The sequence below is a fragment of the Stomoxys calcitrans genome, chromosome 3 (assembly GCF_963082655.1).
Source record: "Stomoxys calcitrans chromosome 3, idStoCalc2.1, whole genome shotgun sequence".
Lineage (NCBI taxonomy): Eukaryota > Metazoa > Arthropoda > Insecta > Diptera > Muscidae > Stomoxys > Stomoxys calcitrans.
Genome location: NC_081554.1, coordinates 138,949,819 through 138,967,331, shown reverse-complemented (window position 1 = coordinate 138,967,331; position 17,513 = coordinate 138,949,819). Strand labels below are relative to the sequence as shown.

General features: G+C 38.8%; 3 protein-coding genes across 3 annotated transcripts; 1 reads left to right on the top strand and 2 right to left on the bottom strand.

Moving 5' to 3' along the window:
• Positions 1 to 4,341: 4,341 nt before the first annotated feature.
• LOC106090210 (immunoglobulin-binding protein 1) lies at positions 4,342 to 5,894 on the bottom strand. The gene is made up of 3 exons (XM_013256330.2): positions 5,639 to 5,894; positions 5,360 to 5,568; positions 4,342 to 5,303 (listed from the first exon to the last, which is right to left on the bottom strand). The coding sequence occupies exons 1-3, from the start codon at positions 5,765 to 5,767 to the stop codon at positions 4,511 to 4,513; spliced, it is 1,131 nt and encodes a 376-aa protein (XP_013111784.2). The 5' UTR covers positions 5,768 to 5,894; the 3' UTR covers positions 4,342 to 4,510.
• Positions 5,895 to 13,324: 7,430 nt separating this feature from the next.
• On the top strand, positions 13,325 to 14,219 carry LOC106090212 (dynactin subunit 5). Its single transcript, XM_013256332.2, has 3 exons — positions 13,325 to 13,490; positions 13,556 to 13,855; positions 13,911 to 14,219. The coding sequence occupies exons 1-3, from the start codon at positions 13,443 to 13,445 to the stop codon at positions 14,127 to 14,129; spliced, it is 567 nt and encodes a 188-aa protein (XP_013111786.1). The 5' UTR covers positions 13,325 to 13,442; the 3' UTR covers positions 14,130 to 14,219.
• Positions 14,153 to 15,005, bottom strand: LOC106090211 (ankyrin repeat domain-containing protein 49). The gene is made up of 2 exons (XM_059364868.1): positions 14,791 to 15,005; positions 14,153 to 14,738 (listed from the first exon to the last, which is right to left on the bottom strand). The coding sequence occupies exons 1-2, from the start codon at positions 14,924 to 14,926 to the stop codon at positions 14,227 to 14,229; spliced, it is 648 nt and encodes a 215-aa protein (XP_059220851.1). The 5' UTR covers positions 14,927 to 15,005; the 3' UTR covers positions 14,153 to 14,226.
• Positions 15,006 to 17,513: the final 2,508 nt, after the last annotated feature.

The following is a 17,513-nucleotide window of genomic DNA, read 5'->3' as shown; positions in this document are numbered from 1 at the left end:
TTCGAACCGAACACTGATTTTGGTAATAAAATTCAATGATTTGCAAGCGTTGCTCGTTAGTAAGTCTATTCATGATGAAATGTCAAAGCATACTGAGCATCTTTCTCTTTGACACCATGTCTGAAATCCCACGTGATCTGTCAAATACTAATGCATGAAAATCCTAACCTCTAAAAAATCACCCTTTACCAGCGGGTCGAATACCCCATCTGCGGCCCAATTTCCCGGCGCAGGCAGTGGTACTCGCAGACGAACATGATGGGATTCGTGGTATGGACCCCGCTAACCCCAGAATCAGCGAGTTGAATCTGGAAAAAAACAGAGCAGTCAATGAACATATGCGGAATTTGTGGCTGGAACACTTGGAGCAATGTAACTAAGGCACCGCTGTATGCAAACTGTGGTCTACTGTTAAGTCACTCTCGAACCCCGGTAGACGGGACGACAGGACCTCAGTCACTTTTGGCGAAATAACCATGACTGAGACAGAGCAAGGAGGAGAGACATTCGGTGTATTCGTGTTCTCCGAGCCGATAAACAGCCATCACAATTTACCGTGGGCGAAGTTACGAATGTCATCCGTGGCGCCAAATCATCTAAGTCGTTGGGCCCCGATGGAATCTCTACATTGATATTGAAGAATCTGGATTCACCTGGAGTTGAGTACCTTACTACTGTCCTCAACCTGTTTTTGAACACTCTTATAATTCCCGATTTCCGGAAAATGGGCAGAGTGATCCGCTACTGAAGCCTGGAAAGGGGAGTCGTACAGATTGATCTCCCTTCTCTCACCAGTGGCAAAGACGCTTGAGGCATTACTCCTCCCGAGCCTCGTAGGAGAATTTCCATTCGCCGAGCATCAACATGGTTTCGAAGACTGCACAGCACAACAACAGCTTTGCATGCCATCACCGCACACATTTGCCGTGGCTTCAATCAGCCCAGGCCATGTGATAGGACGGTCCTCGTGGCACTGGAACTATCGAAGCCATTCGACACGGTTAGTCATGCCAAATTATTTGAGGACATCGCCAAAACGTCCCTCCAGCTAGGCCTGAAACGATGGGTCGCGAATTATCTGTGTGGTCGCCAGTCATTTGTGGAATTTAGGGATAAGAAGTCGAAGCACCGTGGAGTGAAACAAGGAGTTCCCCAAGGTGGTGTGATATCTCCGACACTGTTTAACCTCTACCTATCCTCCATAAAAACCCCTCCAGACAAAGAAACCTTGTTGACCACGTACAAAGCAATTCGCCGGTGGTAAGTTATGCAGCGCAAGTGTGGTCTCGTCAACTTTGTAACACGCAGTGGAATAATATTCGGATCTGGCAGAATTTCGCCCTCCGAACTGCGACGGGCTGTCTCCTCAGTTCTCATGTGGGCCACCTCCATCAGCAGACAAAGATCCTACCAGTGCGAAGACATAACTACATGCTGTCTAAGCAATACCATTTGGGCTGTTATCGCAGTAACTATCCAAATCATCATCTTGTGGATAAATATCCACCGCCCAGAAGCCTTAAGGTAGATCTACATGATCTAGATCGTGAGGTTAAGCGCTGCAAAAGAGAACCTCTAGATCAAGCGGCATATCAAGCAGGTCTAAACAACATTCATGCAGACACGGTAGCAGATGCGGTAAATGGCTACCGGGAGAATGTAGTCCTTGGATAACGACCGCCTCCCATTGAACCCCCGGCAAACCAGAGTAATTCTGGCTCAATTACGTTCCGGCAGATGCAGCCGCCTCAACTCCTACAGAGCAAGGATTGATGCCGACGTGCAAGATGTATATCCCGATTGTAACCAGGGACCACTCGACTTAGACCCCTGTGGACGCACCCCATCTTAGTCGCAGAGTTCCTTGGTCTTTACACTCAACATAATCAAGCAGACGAACGATAGAACACAATAAACTGCTACAAGAACAACAATGACGCGTGTGACCCACTACTATCTATGTTCGCACAACATCAGCAGGTGAAGAAGGTCGTTTCAGTCCATAGGACCGATCACTGTGAATACTTGCTGGTCATTGGTTATTTAAAGCCGTAGCACCAATTGCTTATTATCACGTTAATAAAGTTTCAAAATATCCTAAATTTTCATCAAGAGGATAAAAACCCATGGCGAAACAATTAAAGGTGCTCTCATTTGTACAAAAAATTAAAAAGTTTTCTTTCTAAAACCACTTTGACATTTCAATTTACGGAGAGAACCTCTAGATCAAGCAGGTCTCAACAACATTCATCCAGACACGGTAGCAGATGCGTTAAATGGCTACCGGATGAATGTAGTCCTTGGAGAACGACCGCCTCCCTTTGCACCTGGAGAATTTGACCTCCCCCGGCAAACCAGAGTAGTTCTGACTCATTAACGTCCCAGTAAATGCAGCCGCCTCAACTCCTACAGAGCAAGGATTGATGCCGTCGTGCAAGATGTATGTCCCGATTGTAACCAGGGACCGCACGATACAAGTCACCTATTTAACTGACCGGCCAGACCCACTCGACTCTGACCCAGATCCCTGTGGAGGCACCCCATCTTAGTCGCAGTTTCTTTCTTACATTCAACAGAATCAAGCAGACGAAAGATAGAAGACAATAAACTGCTACAAGAACAACAACAACAATGACGCGCGTGACCCACTGCTACCTATTTTCGCACAACACCAGCAGGTGAGCAAGGTCGTTTCAGTCCATAGGACCGATCACTGTGAATACTTGCTGGTCATTGGTTATTTAAAACCGTAGCACCAATTGCTTATTATCACGTTAATAAAGTTTCAAAATATCCTAAATTTTCATCAAGAGATTTCTTTGATAAAACCCATGGCGAAACAATTAAAGGTGGTCTCATTTGTACAAAAAATTAAAAAGTTTTCTTTCTAAAACTTCTCTCAATTTACGGAGAGAACCTCAGATCAAGCAGGTCTAAACAACATCGATGCAGACACGGTAGCAGATGCGTTAATTGGCTACCGGGTGAATGTAGTCCTTGGAGAATGACCGCCTCCCTTTGCACCTGAAGAAATTGACCTCCCCCGGCAAACCAGAGTAGTTCTGGCTCAATTACGTCCCCGCAGATGCAGCCGCCTCAACTCCTACAGAGCAAGGATTGATGCCGACGTGCAAGATGTATGTCCCGATTGTAACATGTGGACCACTCGAATCAGACCCAGATGAGTTTCTGGGTCTTGACACTCAACAGAATCAAGCAGACGAATGATAGAACACAAAAAACTGCTACAACAACAACCTTTTTGGGTATTTATAATTTTGCAGATATCTTGGGTATAAAAAAATCTCCAAACAATTTTTTATGATTTCGTATTCTTTCTATATAAACCTGACCTTCTGGTCTCATAAAGTCGGATTTTAGTTTTATGTAGCTGCTATATAGACCAATCTCCGGACTTAAAGTCTTAAGGCAAGAAATTGGTAATTTTTCATCCGATTTCGATAAAATTTGTCACAGTGAGTTCTGGTAGACTACTACCCATTCCTGTTAAATGTGGTACAGATCGGACCATATTTGAATATAGCTGCCATATATACTGATCTCCCGATATTGTGTAATGAGCCTATAAAAAGAGCATTTTGCATCCTATTTGAATGAAATTTGGCACAGTGAGTTCCGTTACCCCTCTGAACCTTTTTGTTGAATATTGTCCAGATCGGACCATATTTGGATATAGCTGCTACATAGACCGATATCCCGATATAGAGTATTGAGCCCATAAAAGTAAAATTTTTTGTCCGATTTTGATGAAATTTTAAACTCCATGCATGGTTTACACCTCACCGACACCGACCGATTATGTAGGCGGTTAGTGCAAGCCAAACAGAAACAGGGCCCGGGGTTCTTTTCAAACCCGGTACGAACCAGAAGCGTGCGGGGAAGACACTCCGGGATGTACCCTTTTCATGAAGAAAAAAGGACGAACACGTTCACTGAGGCGACAGCCCTTGCCAATGAGGATTCCATCAGGTCAATCCGGTGCGTACAACCAGCTGCCATGGGATCACAAGGTGAGTTGTTGGCATAAGCTGTATGCCACCGATCTAAATACCATTTATATCGATTTTTGCGATTATGGCTAAATGTCTGTGATATAAAGAATCTATGAATCCAGCAACACTTTAGGTTTATAAAACATCGATATATCCCCATTTTACGCAGATTAGTAAATATTTTATATAGTATTTTCCTCTCCGATGGTAGTATTCATCGCTGCCTAATTTTTAGTAAAAATACACATTCTGCTAACCTGTTGCTCGTATAAGTTGACACCTAGCTATGTGATTTAATTTGAATTTAAATGAATTAAAAAAGCAAACATGAATAAAAACAAGACCAGAGGCTTTTAATTTCTTTGTTTGCATCCGTTGCATCAAAACGCCACTATCTTACAAATATTTCAACACACATTATCTTCGGCCACACTGTACCAAATGATGTATACCACTTTTAACTCATATGAGTAAATAACTTGAGATTTATTACTGTTTTAGCTGCGATTGTGGCGATTACCATCGCCACGTCTTACAACATCTCTATACTCATCCATACGACGCATTCTATCCAAATTCTCGGTGTCGTCTCTCTCTACTTTCTCTTCCATTTCTTCCTTTTCAGCTTCTTCTTTCTCTTCGGGATCTTGTGCTGCTGCAACTGCTTTCTCTTGATTGATACGTGCCATTTTCTCCTCGTCGGGAAAAACCCCATCTCGAACACGTTGAGAGTAAAACTCATTTACAGACATAACGGGTAAACTTGGATAACCCATCCCAAACACAGCTTTTTGAGTTGCGTCCTTGGTAATAATAAAAGGTTGCATTGGTTTGGGTCTTGTTGCAGAATCGTGGTTGTGAGCGTGTGGAAAATGGCTGTGCGAATGTCCGGTAATTGCATTACTTGGAAAGGGTAAATCGTCCATTCGCGTGGTGCCAAATTCAGCCATACGCTGTTTTCGCATTTCAACTACGCCTTTTTCTAATTTAATATCTTCAAGCTCTTCATTGGCGTCCATAATACTTTTTTGAATAAATTTAAGGAAGAAGTCGCGTTTAATTTCGTCGTCGGCAGATTGACTGCGAACAGCGTCCCTCATCCTTTTGATGTGTTCCTCAAGTTCCTTTTTGCGTTTGAATTGAGCGATTTTATTGTTGCGGGACACAGCAGATGCGACAAGTTGTTGGGTGGTGTTCAAACACCCACCGCCTTTTGGGTCCTTAGACTCGGATTCATCCTGTTTGGGTCCCTCGCACAGCTCATAGTCTTGACAGCGGTTAATGAAGTCTCTTAAATGGAAACAAATAATGTAGAAATTGAAAACTAAAAATTTTTACTAGCATACCTCAAATATATTTCTGCCAGACGTAACACTTCTCCCCGCTCCTGCTTATGGCATTTTAATGTCAATTTGCCCAAAAAGTAAGGCAACAGCAAATACTGCAAGGAATCCGTTGGCACTTCATCAATGAATTCATTTGTACTAAACATGCTTATTTGGCTCACTATTGTTGTTGCTATCTCAAAATTTTGAATTCCAATTTTAACTTTCGACTGTTCCATATAAATTAAAGTACATGATACAGATTTCATTATGACGAAATTTGAACGGTATTTGAGTTACCTGATACTCCCCGCTATTGGTATCAATAGTGGTTTCATCTAGAAACTCGTATATTTTCCAACCCTCTAGGAAAATATCTAGAAGTTTACGACTGTCCTCACTTTCTCCTGCTATGTTACTTTCGTTCATTTTGTATTTGCTGCAATCAATCAGTATGTTTTCAATTATTTTTTCTCATTCTCTACAATATGTTGGTTTCTATCGTGAATGCCGACTAGTTTTTATTTGTTCGTATTTTCCTGATCAGCGTTGCCAATAAAACAAATTTCCAATGCATTGGGCAGCGCAACGGAAAGGAGGCTGTCTTATTTGTCCAACAAACGATTTTTCGTACTTACTCTCCATGGAGATATATGGTGTGTTTTATTTAAGTACTACTGGGTTGCCCAAAAAGTAATCGCGGATTTTTCATATAGTCGGCGTTGACAAATTTTTTCACAGCTTGTGACTCTGTAATTGCATTCTTTCTTCTGTCAGTTATCAGCTGTTACTTTTAGCTTGCTTTAGAAAAAAAGTGTAAAAAAAGTATATTTGATTAAAGTTCATTCTAAGTTTTATTAAAAATGTATTTACTTTCTTTTAAAAAAATCCGCAATTACTTTTTGGGCAACCCAATAGATAGATAAGCCGTGAATGGCAAAAGCAAAATGCCAAAAACAAATGGTTAAAAAATTTGGTTTTCTCGTACACTTTAAAGGTAATAAAAAATATATGGCAACATGACGTAGCAATCAGCAATTAGACTGTTCGCTTGCTCAAAAATGTGCACAAACCTTAAGGAAAAGTCGTTGGTATTTTAGTAACAGATACAAACTAGATGTTTTTCCCCCGCAAATTTTTATTAGCAAATTGTTACTGGATAAGTATGCGAACACACCTTTATGGTATGCAGCAATTGCTAAACAAATCACAGGTGTATTTATCGGGACGATAAGTCACTATCCGGCATCAATCTGCCGGTTATCCTTAGGATAAGCAATAAGCATATATTCAGAAAACCAAATTCCTTTGAGCAGAAGAATATCGATACGAAATTCTAACCGGAGAACGAGAAACCTCTAAGATTTTTGCAAGTAAAGGCCGGTACTATATTCGGTTTTCGCGTTGAAACTCCATATAAAAAACAAACGGAAAAATTTGCCGAAATGTGTTTGTTTCGTCATAACTTGTTTTTTCATTTATGGAAAATTTACATTTCAGGACGCCCATTGAGAGCACAACCACAGTCGCTGTGCAAAAAGTCATTTTCTTACGCAAAATAAACGCGATCGCCAAACTTCAAATTGTAACTGCGTGTTTGTGGAGGCATAAATAAGAAAGTATTTTTTAATAAATAAATATACTCGAAAGAAAAATAAATATTTCTTTCACAACAAGCAACTGCAACTGTCAATCTGTACGAAATAAAAAGGTTTTTGAAAGAATGTGTTGTGCTTTTGGTCTGCAATTACAATAACAATATTTGGACAAAAGAGAAGATGCTAACAAAGGCTTTTGGAAAGTTTCGCTTATTTAACTTATAACAGTAAAAATACTACAAAATTGAATTATCTTTACAAATATATGCAGAATTTGTCTCTTTTTAAATTGTTTTGTGTTTCATTATTTATTAATTACGATGGGGTGGGTTTTGATTGAAATTACAACAACAGACATGAATTTAAGTTCGACTCAAACACTGACATTTGTGTGTATACATGCACGTAAGCAGCTGATAAATTGTTGGATGCCATATTAATTTTTATACGAGTGGCAAAATTTTGGCCAAAGAAACCAAAAAAAATCAAATGTGGTAACCTTGTCAAACCCCCAAAAGAACGATTTTAGGAAAATTTTGGTCAAGGGAACCGAAAAAAATCTAATGTGGTAACCTTGTCAAACCACCGAAAGAACGATTTTCGAAAAATTTTCCACAAAAAAGAACGTAGTACCAGCCTTAATTTTATAAATAATTTGTTTTAAGATTTTCGCAAGCAATTGTGTAAATAATTAGTTTTAATAATGGCGAAACAATTAAAGATGATCTTATTTTTACAACAAACACAAATCTTGTCATCAAGCTGATCGACGTTTTACCAACACGCACAACAAATTTTGTGTGCGTGTGTGTATACGTATACGTACATGAGCAGAGAATATGCGAGAAAGAAGATAACAACAAAGAGAATGCAAACAAAAATCTGACACCTTAATACTGTCAATTCTGGCCGGCTGTTAACAGCTGCTCCCGTGAGACCACCTTATTAAATTCGCCTTGGGTTTTAATATTATTTTGCCATTCATAATAACCTGCGTGAAGTTAACGACGTCGCTCGCTTTCGATAACAAAAAATATTCTTACTTCATAGGGTGACACAAAGTGACAAATACATCAAAGAGTACGAAATTATGAACTACTTTCTGTCGCTAGAGACGGCAGGAAATTATGCCAACGACTTTCATCCTGGAGGCCAGAAAAGCCTTTGTACATAATGATATTAACGTAGTTTGATAGAGAAATATCATACCAACGATTTGCTATATAACTTGAATCCGGGTAACAGCCAGGAAAGCCTTTGTACATAATGATATTAACATTGTTTGATAGAGAAATATTATACCAACAATTTGGTATATAACTTGAATCCGGCTAACGTTAAGTCCCACACAAAGTTTCCCAGTTTTCATATTAACATTGGTCGACAAAACACTTTATCCAGCCTGGATGCCAGCAAAGGAGTTCGTTCAAAAATGTGCGAATGCCACATCAAAGAGGAGGTCATTACCTTCAATTTTATGTATCACACCTTGCTGGAATCAGTTTCTCCTTAAACAAAGCTTTCAGATGTCTGTTTAGAAACTGAAGGGCAGGACACTGACTCCAGCCTACCGTCCAGGAATTAAGTTCGTTCAAAAATGTGCGAATGCCACATCAAAGAGGAGGTCATTACCTTCAATTTTATGTATCACACCTTGCTGGAATCAGTTTCTCCTTAAACAAAGCTTTCAGATGTCTGTTTAGAAACTGAAGGGCAGGACACTGACTCCAGCCTACTGTCCAGGAATTAAGTTCGTTCAAAAATGTGCGAATGCCACATCAAAGAGGAGGTCATTACCTTCAATTTTATGTATCACACCTTGCTGGAATCAGTTTCTCCTTAAACAAAGCTTTCAGATGTCTGTTTAGAAACTGAAGGGCAGGACACTGACTCCAGTCTACCGTCCAGGAATTAAGTTCGTTCAAAAATGTGCGAATGCCACATCAAAGAGGAGGTCATAACCTTCAATTTGATGTATCACACTAGGGTGGAATCAATTTTTCCTTGAACAGAGCATCCAGATTTCTGTTCACAAACTGGAGGGCATGACACTGATTTCAGCCTAGCGTCCACGAATGAAGTTAATTCAAAATGATTTGATTTTAAAGTTTTGTAAAAATTTTGTTAATGTTTTCACATTTTTAATGTTTAAATTTTTTACTAGCTGACCCGGGCCCGCTCCGCTGCGCCTTCTTTTACTTTATATGGAACAAAAGTTTCCTTGGAATATTTATTTTCGACAATTAAAGATCTTTTAGTGAAATACCATGCTAATTTGACTAACAGTTTAACAATATAAGTGCTTTTATCTGAATCACATATGATCTTTATTGGTCTACGAATTTAAGTTTGGATGTTAGGTGTACTCCATTCTTGAAATACTTCATTTCAGCCCGATATTCTCATGACGTCTGATTTTGTGGTGTTTTCGGGGGAGAGGGGGTCCCCCAGATACTTGGCCCTGAAAAAATATCAACATCGTGCTCTTCTCTCAAATACCATTTTTTTTTTCAAATACCCATATTGCCATTGGCTTAAAAGGAGTTTACAGGATGAGGCGTCCCCCAAACACGTGGCCCCAAAATAGGTTATCAAATTCGTTTTCTAATCTCAAATACCTTTCATTTCAACCACATATTGGAATGTTCGAAAAATTTATTCCCTTTGGGGGTGTTTTGGGAAAGGTATGATGCCCTAAATACATGGTCCTACATTTGGATATCAAATTCGTATTCTACTCCCAAATACCTTTATTTGAGCCCCATATTGCGATGGGCACAAAAAAATTGCTTTCTGTGGGGTATTTTGGGAAAGGGGTAGACCCCAGAAAATTGGTCCCAAAAGTGGGTTTCAATTCTTGCTCTACCCCCCAATACCTTTCATTTAATCTCCACATTGACATGGTCGCTAAATACGCCCAATTTAGGGGCGTTTTGGAGGTTGGAGTGGTCCCCAAAACACTAAGCCCGAAAAATATATCAGCAACGTGCTCTATTCTCATATATCATTTATTTGAACCCCATATTGCCATTGCCCTCAAAATTGGATATCAAATTCTTTTTCTAATCTCATTTAAACTCCTTATTGCAAAAGTCAGCAAATATGTCCGGTTTGGGGTATTGGCCCTAAAAACTATGAATATTTAGTTCCACTCTCTTTACGACCCAAATTGTCTTGGTGAGCAAATACGTCCTATTTGGGGATGTTATGGTGGTGGGACGTCCGCTAGACAGTTGGCCCCTAATGTTGATATCAGATACGTGGTCTACTCCCACATACCTTTAATTTGAGCCCCATATTTTCATAGTCGGCAAACATGAGTGAGTTGGCCTTGAAAATACATATATTTCGGATTCGTGTTCCACTTTAAAAACCCTTTTATTTGAGCCTCATATTGCAATAGTCAGCAAATACTTACTATTTGATATCAAATTCGTGCTTTACTCCCTCCCCATATTGCGATGGTCGTAAATTTGTCCGCTTTGGGGGATGTTTTTGGTGAAAGACGGCCCCCCAAACACTTGGTCCCATATTTGGATATCAGATTCGTATTCTACCCTCAAATACCTCTTATTTAAGCCCCATATTCCCATGGTCAGTAAATAAGTCCTGTGTGGGGGGTGTTTTGGGAAAGGGGTGGACAATTGGATATCAGATACGTTTTCTTATCCTAAATACCTTTCATTTGAGTCACATATTGTCGTGATTGGTCTAACTATATGTTTGGTGGGTTTTAGGGTGGGGCAGCCCCCCTAGCTACCCCATCCGAAATTTGGATACCAAATTTTTATTTTTAGGGTACTATATGAGAGCACATAAAATTTTGGTTAAATCGCACCACCCATCTCCGAGATCTGGCGTTTCTGAAAATTAGGGTAGGGGGGAGGGTCCGCCCCCCCTTCAGATATCAAAAAAATGTAGTACAATATTTTCACCACGGGGTCATTATGCACCATCTGTGAAAATTTCAAGAAAATCGGTTCAGCCGTTTCTGAGTCTATAAGGAACACACAAACAAACAAACACAAATTGATTTTTATATATAAGATACGTTTGAAATCACAAATCTTTTAATTTATTGGCTGCTGCAGATGAAAAGCTGCAGATGAAAACTAGAATATCTATTTGACAGTATATAGAAGTTTGACAGAAGAGGGGGAATTTCTATCCCTATTCCCACAAGGTTGTATCGTTGAATTCGTTGTTGTTGGGCTTATGACTTTACCTTCATAAATCTAACTAGGGTGTGCATCTTTTATTGGTTCCATGCATGATACAAGAACTTAGAAGGTAGGGTCATTTGCTCAACAACTTTTTTCTGTGCAATCCTGGTGCATTGATTACAACTCGTAATGTCAAATGCCGGCTGGGTAGTAATATGTCTGCCGAGGTTTGAAGAAAAAAGTTTAATAATTTTTCTGGCCCAGAGAAATTCATAAGTTTTGGTTTTGTTCACCCACCGATGAGAGCCAAATTCAATGTTGAGTGAAAAACGTATAACATTTCCTTTCATAAACGAGATGTAGTGGCGCTTGTGGTTGTGTTTGAGTTTTTTTCCTTTTCCGGTTTGCAACCGTACTCTTTGTATTGTGGTATTGGTGACTTTATTTGACAAAAGGCTCCCTAAATTATAACTGTGATTCCGCACAGTACATTTAAACTCTGTTGTTTCAATGTTAAGCCATTGAGTCTTGTCTTGTCTCCCTTTCTCCGCCACATATTGATTTGTTTTGCATTAGTGTTTGTTGGGCCATTTTTTTTGCAAACTTTGGTAGGGGCTTGCCAAAGTCTTGGCGAGGGTAGAAAAAGGTCTACTCAAAGAGCCATCTTTCTCATTTCTGACAAGCTTTCCACAAATGAGGACGTTTCTTCAAACTCTTAAAAATCCGTGAAAATTTTTTTTTTTTTTTTTTTGGACTTTAATTGAAATGGCAGAGTACGACTCTATATGCCAGGTTGTACTTCCGAAGTTGGTGTCCCCACCAACTGTATATAAAAACACGTGTAATAAAATTACAGAATTAAAAACAATGTACAGTTATAACTGTACTGAGTATAACGATGACTATGCACCGAATCCCGAAGCGTCCACTTCAGACGAATTCTAAATGCAAAGTGATCCGTGAAAATAAATTTTAATTTTAATTTTTTAATTTTAAATAATTTTTAATTTTAATTCTTATCAAATGAATTTTTATTAAGAACCACGATCAGTTTCTCGCGTTTATTTTAAAAGTTATTGTGAGTGTTTGCTTCTATACACGTTTATCGGGAGATGGAAAATTTTTGGTGTGTTTTTCGCTAATTTTTGTTTTTTTTTTTTGTAAAAGGTCAGCGTATTATTCTTACGCACATGAATTTTTTAACGTGGAAGTTTGGAGAAATTCATAGACCAAACTCCCATTGACCTTTTAATTATTTTCGCCCTTTCCAATCATTTATGGTGCTTTACGATTGCCGCATATATTAACTGGATTTATAACTTTCCCCTCTCAGATACAAAGGTAAACTCATTGTTGTTTTCTTTTTTTATACCATACATGTAACACCTCGAAATATGCGTTTAAGACGCCATAAAGTATATATATTCTTGATAGGCATGACATTTTAAGTCGAACTAGCCATGTCCGTTCATCCGTCTGTCTGTCGAAAGCACGCTAACTTTTGAAGGAGAAAGCTACACGCTTGAAATTTTGCAGAAATACTTCTTATTAGTGTAGGTCGGTTGGGATTGTAAATGAACCAAATCGGTCCATGTTTTGTTATAACTGCCATATAAACCGATCTTGGGTCTTGACTTCTTGAGCGTCTAGAGGGCGCAAATCTCGTCCGATTTGACTTTGCACGTGGTGTTTTGGTATCACTTCCAACATTTGTGCGAAGTATGGTTCAAATCGGTCCATAACCTGGTATAGGTGCCATATAAACCCATCTGGGATCTTGATTTCTTAAGCCGCTAAAGGGCGCAATTCTCAACCGAATTGGCTGAAATTTTGCATGATGTGTTTTGATATGACTTCCAAAAGACTGTGATTGGTATGACGCAAATCGGTTCATAACCTGATATTGCTGCCATATAAACCGATCTGGGATCTTGACTTCTTGAGACTCTCGAGAGAGCAATTATAATCCGATTTGGCCGTCTATTTTTAGGCGTTTCGTCGACGTTTTTTATATGGAGTTTGTCAGCATTCCGCTTGAAAAGCTGAACAGTATACTCAGCTTTACGAAAAATATTAGACCAGATATCATGGTTGAATTAACAAGGTTGTCTTACTTGCACAACAACAACGAAATCAGCAATGCAACCTTGTGGTGATGGTGGCGTAATTCAACCATGCAATGTTAATTGTGAATTGCTCCATGTTAATTGTGAATTGCTATGTTAATCATCAACATCAGCTGTTTATGAAGAAAACCAGAAATCAACTGCAGAAGGTATTGGTTTAAAATAAACAAATATTTATTTAGTTGTGACCACTTTTAATAAATTGCACTGGCCAGCTATGGAAATTGGTAACACCTACTATAGCAAAGACGAATATGTCGAAACGGTATAGTATTACTTTCACTTATCCAATTGTAAGATGATCTCATCAAATATGTATATCCCTTTAAGGCTTCCGGAAACAAAGTAAGCCGCCAGACCGTGCTGTGTGGCTCTCAAAACATTGTACTAAATGGCAAAGTAATCGTGCAAAGCGGATCTATTATACGTGGCGATTTAGCTAATGTGAGGACTGGACGCTATTGTGTTATTAGTAAGAATGCGGTGATTAGACCACCCTGTAAACAATTCAGTAAAGGTATTGCATTCTTTCCCATGCACATTGGAGACCATGTATACATAGGGGAAGATGCAGTTGTATCCGCCGCTGTAATAGGTTCTTTTGTATATATTGGAAAAAATGCTATAATCGTGAGTAACCACACTGTTCAAATATAGACTCAATTTGCAGACTTGGTAATTTTAGGGTCGAAGATGTGTTTTAAAAGATTGTTGTATTATTGAAGATGGTGCTGTTTTGCCTCCGGAAACTACAGTTGGAAGTTATATGCGATTTACAACAAAAGGCACTATTGAGGGTGGTCAAGGAAACCCCAATTTCGTACCAGCAGCAATGCAGGACCAAATGATAGATTACACTAAATCTTTTTACGAACATTTTGTTCGTATTCCTCAAGCAAGTTAATAATTGAAAACAGACGATGTTTGTTTTTTTTTAAATACAGCACATTTAAGTTTACTTACTTTTCGTTAAAATAAAAATCTTTATGCCTTACGTTCTACTAGTCTATAAGTCCGGTTTCTACAAAAAAAGAACTGTGCCCCATTTCAAAAATGGGAGCTGTAAGTCCTGTACGTACAGCTATTTGTTCAGCTGTCTCCTCAGAGTTATTTGAAAGTTGTGGTTTAATATCAGAATTCATTAGTAGTACCGTAGCTGTATTGCGACAGTTTGATACAGTGGCGGCTACATGTAGAGGGGTTTGAAGGCCATCGGATTGGGCATTAACATCAGCTCCATGCTGCAACAATAAAGTAACAGTTTCAGCGTGACTCCACTTACAGGCCGAGTGAAGAGGTGTCCAGCCTAATTTGGTTCTTGCATTAGGATCGGCTTTATGTTGTAGCAAAAGTTTTGCTATATCTACATAGTTATTGTAAGCAGCACGGTGTAGCGGAGTATAACCATCCTCATCCACAGCAGCAACTGTTTCCGGGTCCAGACGTAATATTTCACGAATTTCGTCAATCTTTTTCTCATTAACGGCCCATAGTATCATTCGTTCCAGTGAAGCTGAAACATTACTGTCATCTTAATGGCCAATACATTTTTGAAACAAACAAACCTTGTGGGTTTTTATCTTCTTCTATTAACTCGTCCGCGTCATCGTCCCATCCACTGACGTGCATACCACGTGGCACCTTTGCATAACGTAATTTTTCTAACTGTGACTGTTCATCATCAGAATCGTAGTCTCCCATTTTAAAGGCTTATTTTTATTTACCTTTAAATTATTATTAATGGACTTATATTTTCATTCACAATAGAATATATTTCTAAGCAAAAAAAAAATGGTAAATAATAACTTTAACGTATGTGGCTCTATGCGTCACGTTTTTCAATACCAAATGTTAGGCTTGTTTTATTTGCCCAATAAGGGCATTTTCTCGCTTTAGCCATGTTTATACTTGGAGCAAATATAGATTTGCGACGAGATTTCGGAAATTTTGTGGCTTGCAACGATATTCCCATATATTGTCAGTGTGAGCAAATCAACTAAGGATTCACTTAAACAATGTTTACACATGGAGCAAAAGTAGATTTGCGACGAGATTTCGGAAATCTCGTGTTTTGCAACAAGGTTTCCCACACATTTTCAGTGCGAGCAAATTTACTTATTTGAAGAGATTTGCAGCAAATCTGCTTCGACATTCCAATGCAACACTGCGTTTGTACTGAATACCGGTTGTAATCGGTATTTTGTGCAGAATTTTTTTTCAACATCAGACAATACCTTTGTTCGGGAACTCAAAAATTTTGTGCAAATTTGCACAAATTTTTACTGGAAGTCGTTCGCGTACTTTATTTGCCAGCAGAAGAGAGCGCGAAAGAAAGTTCATTTTAACAGTTCGAGAATAGAGAACCTTCAAATTTCTACTGGGATCTTTTTGCCACCAGAAATTTCCAACTTTGAACAGATGTTTTATAAAGGTGAGCTTTTTTTATGAAAAACAGCCGTTACATAAAAATACAAAAGTACAGAAAACATGCCAAATGAAATTATAATTTTATCTTAAGTCGGTTTACATTAGAAGATAAGTGCAAAAATTACGGAATTATTTGGAAAATCTTGAAAAATTAAAACATTGTATCCTTTTAGATACAAAGAAAAGAGCAATGATCGGTTTCTTAAGTGTTCTGATAGAATCATCCTCTTCAGAGAGCTACGATGAAACCAACTGATTTCTGATTTACTCTTATTGCTATAAATAAATAATCGTTGCAAAGTTTGTGCATATCCAACCCAAACCTTGGGATTACGTCATTATAAGTATATGATTCATCTTAATAGTTTTATGTATATGGAAGCTAACTTTCGGCACAAAAGTATTTTTGTATCCATTATGATAATCGCAAAATTCGATAGTTTTAATAATATATTACCATTACCATTACCTATATTTCAAACGAAAATGAGAAGTAAAAATCAGGAGAAAAAGGAAGGTTAATAAAGTATGTTGGAAGTCATGAGAGAAATCGTTGTACAAAATGTTAAAAATCGAATGAAACCTGCACCTTCTATAGGCGCAATGTATCTTAAAGAATACATTCAATGTCGGATTGCTTATTTTTGTTAAGATTAGGATGAAAAGATGGTGCATATATATTAATCCGCTTGTTGTGCAATCTAAAAACTATAAAGTAACTTCAAAAATTAAAATTTTAAGTTAGGAATTCCTTGCTACTTACAAAATCCTTAATTGTTTCCAATACCACTCCCCTAAGTTGGTTCATGTCTGGTATTGTGTCTCCATCTAAGTGCCGGTATCTATTAGACGCGAAAGCCGGGAAATAACAAAGGAAATGCTCCAACGTCTCATCATCTTCCCCGCATGCCCTACACATGCTATTACTTGCCGCACCGATTTCACATAAGTGAGCACGTAGTCCTATGTGTCCCGTTATGATACCAATAGATATACTGATCTCCTTCTTATTGTACTTCCTTTCAGTAATAGCTCGACTTCTCACGATCTGCGCCTTCGTCACCAACTCCCTTAACTCGGACTGCGTCGTCCGAAAGGCGACGGCAGTCCTCTGGCCTTCACCGCCAAATCGTCTCTCTTTTCATTTCCCCTTACTCCGTTATGGCCCGGCACCCAAACGAGGGGTTGGGGTGGTCTTCCAAACACTTGGTCCCACAATTGAATATCACACGCATTGTCTTATCTTAAATACCTTTGATTTGGGTCCCATATTGTCGTGGTTGGCCTATATATATATATTTGGTTGGTTTTGGGGTGGGGCGGGCCACCTAGGTACCCAATCCAAAATTTGGATACCAAATTTTTATTTTTAGATTACTTTAAGAGAGCAAACAAAACTTCGCTTGACTTTGCACCAACCATCTCCGAGATCTGACGTTTCTGAAAATTAGAGTAAGGGGCAGGGTCAGCCCCCTTCAGATATCAAAAAATTTAGTACCTTATTTTTACCACGGAATCGTTATGTACCATCTGCGAAAATTTCAAAAAAATCGGTTCAACCGTTTTTGAGTCTCTAAGGAACACACAAACAAACAAACACAAATTGATTTTTATATATAAGAAGACTAGCTGATTCCGGCCCTCTGCGCCCGATAATGCTATGTTGAAGAGGTGAACTCTAAGTTTGGAAATTTGCTGCCTAATTCCAGTTAAAAATGCATTAAAATTTTCTTGTGGATTTTTCTTCTCTCAAATACCTCTTATTTAAACCCGACATTGCAATCGTTAGTATAAGTTCTGTTTAGGGGTGCGGTGGACCCTCAGAGATTTGGTCTGCTCCCAAAGACCTTTCATTAAAGAT

Excerpts from the sequence above, each read along its gene's own strand:
- LOC106090210 (XM_013256330.2), bottom strand. The coding sequence starts at position 5,767 with ATGAACGAAAGTAACATAGCAGGAGAAAGTGAGGACAGTCGTAAACTT. Across the intron at positions 5,569-5,638 it reads CCAATAGCGGGGAGTATCAG|TCGAAAGTTAAAATTGGAAT; the intron begins GTAACTCAAATA and ends TATATGGAACAG. Across the intron at positions 5,304-5,359 it reads CTGGCAGAAATATATTTGAG|AGACTTCATTAACCGCTGTC; the intron begins GTATGCTAGTAA and ends TTTCCATTTAAG.
- LOC106090212 (XM_013256332.2), top strand. The coding sequence starts at position 13,443 with ATGGAAATTGGTAACACCTACTATAGCAAAGACGAATATGTCGAAACG. Across the intron at positions 13,491-13,555 it reads AAGACGAATATGTCGAAACG|GCTTCCGGAAACAAAGTAAG; the intron begins GTATAGTATTAC and ends TATCCCTTTAAG. Across the intron at positions 13,856-13,910 it reads TTGGAAAAAATGCTATAATC|GGTCGAAGATGTGTTTTAAA; the intron begins GTGAGTAACCAC and ends TGGTAATTTTAG.
- LOC106090211 (XM_059364868.1), bottom strand. The coding sequence starts at position 14,926 with ATGGGAGACTACGATTCTGATGATGAACAGTCACAGTTAGAAAAATTA. Across the intron at positions 14,739-14,790 it reads AGAAGATAAAAACCCACAAG|CTTCACTGGAACGAATGATA; the intron begins GTTTGTTTGTTT and ends GTAATGTTTCAG.